The sequence below is a fragment of the Sapajus apella genome, unplaced genomic scaffold, assembly GCF_009761245.1.
Source record: "Sapajus apella isolate SASKATOON/1434 unplaced genomic scaffold, GSC_monkey_1.0 scaffold22, whole genome shotgun sequence".
NCBI lineage: Eukaryota > Metazoa > Chordata > Mammalia > Primates > Cebidae > Sapajus > Sapajus apella.
The window spans coordinates 3,979,142-3,986,644 of NW_022436962.1; the positions used below are offsets into that span (position 1 = coordinate 3,979,142).

The 7,503-nt window shown below is 41.7% G+C and overlaps 1 protein-coding gene across 1 annotated transcript; it reads right to left on the reverse strand.

Moving 5' to 3' along the window:
- Positions 1-2,035: 2,035 nt before the first annotated feature.
- Positions 2,036-7,150, reverse strand: ZNF281 (zinc finger protein 281). The gene is given in 3 exon segments (XM_032288655.1): positions 2,036-6,536; positions 6,538-6,815; positions 7,042-7,150. Coding segments are annotated over 2 exon segments (2,682 nt in total). The 5' UTR covers positions 6,802-6,815; positions 7,042-7,150; the 3' UTR covers positions 2,036-4,118.
- Positions 7,151-7,503: the final 353 nt, after the last annotated feature.

The following is a 7,503-nucleotide window of genomic DNA, read 5'->3' on the forward strand; positions in this document are numbered from 1 at the left end:
AATGTTTTTCACTGTTCTCATTATTAAATTACCTCAAAAATACTGACCAGCAATTGCTAAATTATGGTAGTCCTTATTCAGAATTTCCAGTAGCACAACAGAAATCCAAAAGCATTGTTTCCTACTTCATACCCTAACATCTTAAAAGTAAACAAAAAAAATCTTAATTTTAAAATGATCATATTCAGAGACAGATATTCCACAGAAGAAATAAAGGCAGGTGGACTGTTAAAAAAAAAAAAAATCAATTTGTTAGAGTCACTCTAGAACACAGAATAAGTCACCTGTACAAAGAAATCAAAAGTTGGATTTCAATGCAGATTAACACTCTTGTTCAAGAAAATGACCAAATCTAGGAAACACCCTTGGGCAAAAAAAAAACTGTAATAAAATAAAAAATTACACTTCCTAATCACAGAGCCTCACAAGTACAGATATTTCTCTACAGAGAAATTCATGCTTATACTCAATATAAATCTTTATCACTGGGCGCAGTGGCTCACACCTGTAATCCCAGCACTTTGGGAGGCTGAGATTAGAAGTGGATCATCTGAGGTCAGGAGTTCAAGACCAGCCTGACCAACATGGTGAAACCCCATCTCTACTAAAAACACAAAATTAGCCAGGCTGGTGGTGCATGCCTGTAATCTCACCTACTTGGGAGGCTGAGGCAGGAGAATTGCTTGAACCCGGGAGGTGGAGGCTGCAGTGAGCTGAGATTGTGCCACTGCACTTCAGTATGGGCAACTGAGCAAAACTGTCTCAAAAAAAACCAACACAAAACTTTATCATTTCCTGTAATACTATCATATACCAAAAAACCCAAAGCCTCAAAGACCTATTTGAGACCTGTATTTCTCCTTTAATGTATCTATTCCCAATTCCTTAACATTGTAGCCACTAAATTTCAAAGCACAATTGTCTGATGATCTACTTTTTCTCCTTCAGGTTTAAAAGTTTACTAATATTATTACATATTTACAAATTTTCAGTTTCTGCATTTTATAGGTTTAGTGCTTTCCTTCTAATATTTATACTCCCAACTTTTAAAAATATTGCTGATTTAATATCTTCTTCCTACCTAAAATGCTCAAGACCACTGTAATCCAAATCGTACTGTCATTTTATTACAGCTTTTTAATTAAAAAAAATTTTTTTTTTCCAAATCTGGTTCCATAATATATTACAACCTTTTTGAGGCAGAAAAGGATCCACCTAAAACCAGAAGCCAATGGAATCTGATTTAAAATAAAGCTTCAATAAATAATTTCTCTGGAGTAGTATTAAGATGGCTAACCCAATTTAAATAAAACATATTCTTATTTCTATAATATTAAATTTCTATTCTTCCATATTACTATGCACCTAAACATATTCAATGTTCATAAAACATTTCCTAATCACAGAGAATTTCATAACATTGCATATAAATGTATTTCAAACACTGAAATATAACTGTTTTATGAACATTGAATATCTTATGAACATTGAACACTGAATATGTTTTAGGTCCATAGTAATATAGAAGAATAGAAATTTAATATTATGTAAATCTGAATCCTTTTTTTTTTTTTGAGATGGAGTCTTGCTCTGTCGCCCAGGCTGGAGTACAGTGGTGCAATCTCAGCTCACTACAACCTCCGCCTCCTGGGTTCAAGCAATTCCCCTGCCTCAGCCTCCAGATGAGCTGGGACTACAGGCACACATGACCACGCCCAGTTGATTTTCTGTATTTTAGTAGAGATGAGCTTTCACTGTGTTGCCCAGGCTGGTCTCAAGATCCTGAGCTCAGGCAATCTGCCTGCCTCAGCCTCCCAAAGTGCAAGTATTACAGGCGTGAGCTACCGCACCCAGCCTTGAATCCAACTGCAACTAAAATAAACCTAGAAACATAAAATACGTAAGCTAAAAAAATACAATTAAAATACAAGCCTCTAAATTGCAGATTATGCCATGGATGTGAATATTTTATAAAATGTTAATAGAAAAATCTGAAAAATGTGACTGGATATTAAGTGATACCTCCTTTCTTCAATTTTGTGATTAACAGGACTTTTATTGGTAGTAAACTAGAGCAAACAATCAGAATAATACATATGCAGTATTCAGTACACACAATAAAAGTTAAAGAAATTCAAAACCTGTATAAAACAAACTGGAGAAAAATCATACAGCTAAAGAGATACAGTGGTAAAGGTCCTCTCCATCCTTTGATTACAGCTTGTACTCTGTACTCAATAGAACTTACCGCACTTACTGAAAAAAGAAATAAACACTTTTTAGTACTGAGTGTATTTAAGAAGATTAAGTACATTTTCTAAGAATCTTGTAATGACAAGTTGATGACCCTTTAGCTGCTAAAGCTAAAGGTAGGAAAGTGGGAAAAGGAAATTAACTAATACTTTGTAACAATTTTTAATATTTCTTATTTTCCAAACACTGCTTTTATAACAGAAGTGTTTTACACTTGCACAATATTAATTACTTTATTATACATGGAAGCCTGCGGTAGGCTGATTACACAATAAGACTGCAAACAACCAGTGGTACTTTTCTGACGTCAGAAGAGTACATAAGACTGAAACATCACCAAAAGTACATAAAAAACTCATCAGCATAAACATCAAAGTACATTAAAAAATATAATCAGGAAAAAAATACAATTGCTAAAAAGCAGTTTAGAGTAGAGCCACTGCCTATCAGTAGCTTCAAATGGCAATTAGCGTTCATAGCAAGTTTTGATGACTTTACAAGACCCCTGTACAATACTAACGCACCCTTCTGCTAAAATGTACATTAAAGGCCGCAATTTCACAAAGAGGTTCTGATGTTATTATTATATGCAGACACATTCTTATCCCTCACAGGAGTTATATCACCAGTTGGAATTATAACCTTATTAATATCTATCCAAGAACATGAGGTTTTATTATATATGGAAATCTGTATGGGTCTTCTTTAAAAAAAGGGGGGGTTTGAGGGGTGTTTGCCCTACTGTTTTGTATTTGGATGTCCTAATAAAGCGCATAGTGAATTACCTACTGGAATGTAAATGGTTCTAAAATTAAAACTGTCAAAATAGAGGGAATAAGGAAGGCCCGGGAACTCTTAAGAGGCTAAAAACAAAAATTTTAAAAAAAGCAAAAACATAAGTGTAGGTAATATGTAATAGCACAGAAAAAAAGAATCATTTTAGGCCATGTATAATAAATAACGCATACCCCATATTTCAGTTAATTATATGGGTTCTAATACTGGAACCAGCTAACCACTTGGGCTTCAACACTGTACTAGATGTCAGTAGAATCGCTTAATGGAATTACAGCCTTGTTACAGTTGGGATAAAGAGAGGGTGCTTTTTTTTTTTCCTTCTTTTGTTAAAGCTATCATTCCAGGCTTTGATCAAAGATCCAAGAATATTTGTTCTACCAGGCTGGAATGAATGTGGTTTGGAAGTTCAGAGTACATTTAAAAGCTGCAACAACATATAGGTAGCCAACAATCTCAGAATTTTGGATCAGCCCAGATGGAGATAGCAATTTGAAATGTTTTCAATCCCTTACTTATAATGAAGAAATGTATATCAGCCCAGAGAGAGCAATTTGAAATGTTTTCGATCCCTTACTTAAATGATGAAATGTATATCATACTATCTGTAAATTGGATATTCCATTACAGTGATAACGTACAGAATTCCCATGCGTTATTACACTTTCCTGAGAGTAAAGCAATTAGAATAACCTTAATCCTAGCAACAAAGTTTTTTTTTTGTTTTTTTTGTAGGGTTTTTTGTTTTTTTGTTTTTTTGTTTTTGTTTTTGTTTTTGTTTTGCATTTAAAACATTTGGGCTATTCCCTGACGATCTATACATGTAAATTTGATTGCTAAACATTGTCACTTTGAATGTCAAACTATTTTTAATCTATTGATTTTGATTAAAAATCATAATACAAACAGAGCTAAAATCACGCTAACAAAATAAACTAAATATGAAAAGTTGCATTGAAAGGGCATTACATTATTCTTAATAGGATCGTGTAGAAACATTCCAATGGCAGTGTTCTCAAAATAAAACAAAATTACATTAGAAGACCCCCAGCCTGGTCACTTTTGGAACCTTACCTGTAACTCTGACTGGTGGGTGTCTTTACTCTTGTACTACATGGCTCACTTACATCAGACATCATATTTGTATACCCTGAGAAATCTGACACTGAAGTCCTTACTCTATGGTCCACTTCTCCATTAGAGTTAGTGATAAAGGTCATTGGCACCCTGCTGCCCGACTTAAACTGAGAACCAAACGCTTGTGCAAAGTTCTCAATCTGGTACGTTGTTCTAGGCTCTAAGTCTTTCTGAGGATCTATCTGGCTAGCTAACTCCTGAGATGGAATCTGAAAGCCTGTTGAGGACTCTAAGTTTTTCTGTTCCTTCTGGCTAGTCAATTTCTGAGATGAGGACTGGAAGGCTGATGAAGTCTCTAAGTTCTTCTGAGAATCTATCAGATCATCCAGCTCCTGGGAAGGTGTCAACTGCTGATGTGTAGCATCCAAAGCAGACAAATAAAGACCTGGCTGAGAGCCAAACAACATCCCAAAAGGAGGCTTTGGCAATGAAGATGGCAACACTGAGGTAACAGATGGGCCGAAACCACACTCCAAAGGAGATGTAGTGTATATTTGCTTTTCTGGAAACAAAGTGTGGTTGTGGAGAGGTGAAGACAAACTGACAAATTGGAAACCGTGTCCAAGAGTAAAACTTGCATTAGTGGATTTTTCAAAAGCCTGTTGGAGGTATTTGGAGTATTCTTGCAACATGCTTGCTTTATCATTTGAAGGTGTTTGGGTGCCTGGGCTCAAATTTTCTTCTTGAACCAATTCTGAGTGTTCTCCTGAGGTGTGTAAATCCACTCGTGGTTCTGTAATATTGAAAGGATCCTCTTTCTGGCTCTCTGATTTGTTGGAGTATTGATCCAAAATACTTTGTAAAACCTCATCAGGAATTCCAGACTTGTCATGACAAGACTTAATTTCAGCATTTAGAGCTGAGGAGTCAATAAGTGACAACGGTGCCTCACTGTCCAAAACACTGACACCTGCAGACTGAATGACAGACTGTTGGGAGACCATGTGTCCTACGTTTATAGAAAAGGCACTGTTGCTGCTGGCAGTTGGTAAATATCTTCTTTTCTTTGAAAACTGCATGGCATCATCATAATTACTACTTATTTGACCTTGTTTGCCACTTGTACTTTGGAGAAGACCAATGGTCTCCACACTGCTATTCGATACTATGCCAAGTGAGCCACTTGGTTTTCCAGACAAGGATTTCTGTCCAACTATGTCTGGTAATGGTGACACAAAATTAAGGTAGTTTTTATCTGTATTCTTTCTGCTTCCTTTCTTAAAGATCAATTTTGGCACCCTTTTCTGCAGTTCATCTATTCCGGTGCCAATTATGCCTCCACTGGAAGACACAGTAGGCATTTCTACAGAGTAACTCTGCATGTTTATATTATTTGAAATTTGTGATTCATTTGTTTTACCGGTCTTCTGTTCCTTTTCAATAGCTATGCTTTTTGACTTTGTTTTTCTCCTTGAAGAACTTGTATTTCCCTGAGACAACACAGCCAGATTACCCATATTGTTATGGTTTGATGACCCAGGTTCTGCACTAGTGGCTCCTTTAACTATGACTTCACCACATGTGCGCCTGTGCTTCAACAATCTATCAGTCCTTGAAAAATACTGTTGGCAAGTGTCACACTTATATGGCTTTTCTCCACTATGTGTCCTCTTGTGTCTCTCCATATGGTACTTCTGAATAAACTTCATGCTGCACTGATCACATCCAAATGGCTTCTCTCTACTGTGAATTTTCTCATGTCTCTGCAGTAGGTATTTCTGAATGAAACCCATACTACACTGGCTGCACTGGAAAGGTCTTTCTCCTGTATGAATGAGGACATGTCTCCGCAGGTGATAGGAGCTTCGAAAAGCAGCACTACAGTGATCACAGATATGAGGTTTCTGACTTGGGGAGAGGATGGCACCTTCTCCATCTCCAACCAAAGAAGGTTTGGAAGATGCACTTGGCTTCCTCTTGGCTTTGATTCCCTGAGATTCTGGCTTTGGCCTTTTTGCCTTTTTGACATTAGTGTCCTGCTTTGGCTGCTCATTGCCATGGTGGTCATCAGTCCTGCTACTGCTGCTGAGCAATACGTCACGGTGGTGCTGGGCTGGCTGCTGCTGGACATGCTGGTGGAGAATACTGAGGTCCTGGATGACGCCGTGACTCCCCCCTTCACCGCCTCCTAGGCCAGGAGATCTCTCTTCAGCCCCAGCGAACAGCCCCCCATAGTGGTGGTGGTGATGGTGGTGGTGGGACTGCTGTTCCTCAGGATCCGCGGGTTTCTCCTGTTTGATGCTAACCAAAGACTGCAAGAATCCCCAGGAGGTCCTCTGCGAGGGGAAGGCCGCGGCTGACGCCGCCGGCTCCTTCTTGAAAGTCATGTCCGGGGCTGGCGGAGGGGGGGGGCTCGGCGGCCGGGGCTGCGGAGGTAGAGGAGGATAACACGCATTGCGGGGGAGGGGCGGCCGACCCCGCCGGCCGGGTGAAGCTGGTGACCGGGGGGAGCCGGTGGTTGAACATAACCATACCCTGGGGAAAGGAGGGTTCCATCTCTGCCCTCCTGCCGCTGCTGCCGCCGCCGCCGCCGCCACTACCGCCGCCGCCGGAGCCGCTACCACCGCTACTGCCGGTACCACCGCCGCCACTCAGGAACCCACTGCCGATTTTCATACCCCGGAGGAGGCCTGGCTGAGGAAAGGAGGAGGAAGAGGGAAGAGGGAGGAAAGGAGGTGGAACCGGGCCCCGGGCCGGGACCACCGCAGCGCTCAGGACCCCGCCGCGCCGCCGCCCAGACCGCAACGCGCCCAGCACTAATTCCCTGTCCAGTCGCCTCCGGCACCGGCACGCATGCTCCTGCGACTCTCCCCCGGGCCTCGCCCTCTCCCTCCTGGACCCACCGGCAACACTTACGGGTCCCGCCGCCGCCGCAGCCGCCGTCGCCTCCAGTTAATAAAAATAACGCCGTCCTCTCCACAATGGAATTAAAAGCCTCCGGTGTACTGCGCAGCCGCGGCGCAGTGTCTGCTGGGAACTCCTCGACCGGGCCAGAGGGGAGGTCTGAGGAGCCTGGGCGCCTGCGCCGCAGCTTCCTCCCGGCCTGCCTGTCAATCACTGGGGCGGTTGGGCGGAGGCGGGGGGGCTCGGGCAGGAGGGGCGGGGATTTGGAGCCTACTAAAAAGGGGCTTCCGAGGAGCACAGGCGTGATTGGTGGGCTGCACTGAAGGAGATGAAAGTGGTTGAGGGCTTCTGGGGTGGAACCAAGGGGCGGGAAGTTACCGGGGACCGTACTACAGCGTGGCGTGGGAGATGCAGAGAAAGGGGCTGGAAGGAGAAGGTGGGGGAAACTGAGGACTCAGTGTTGTGCTTTCTTCA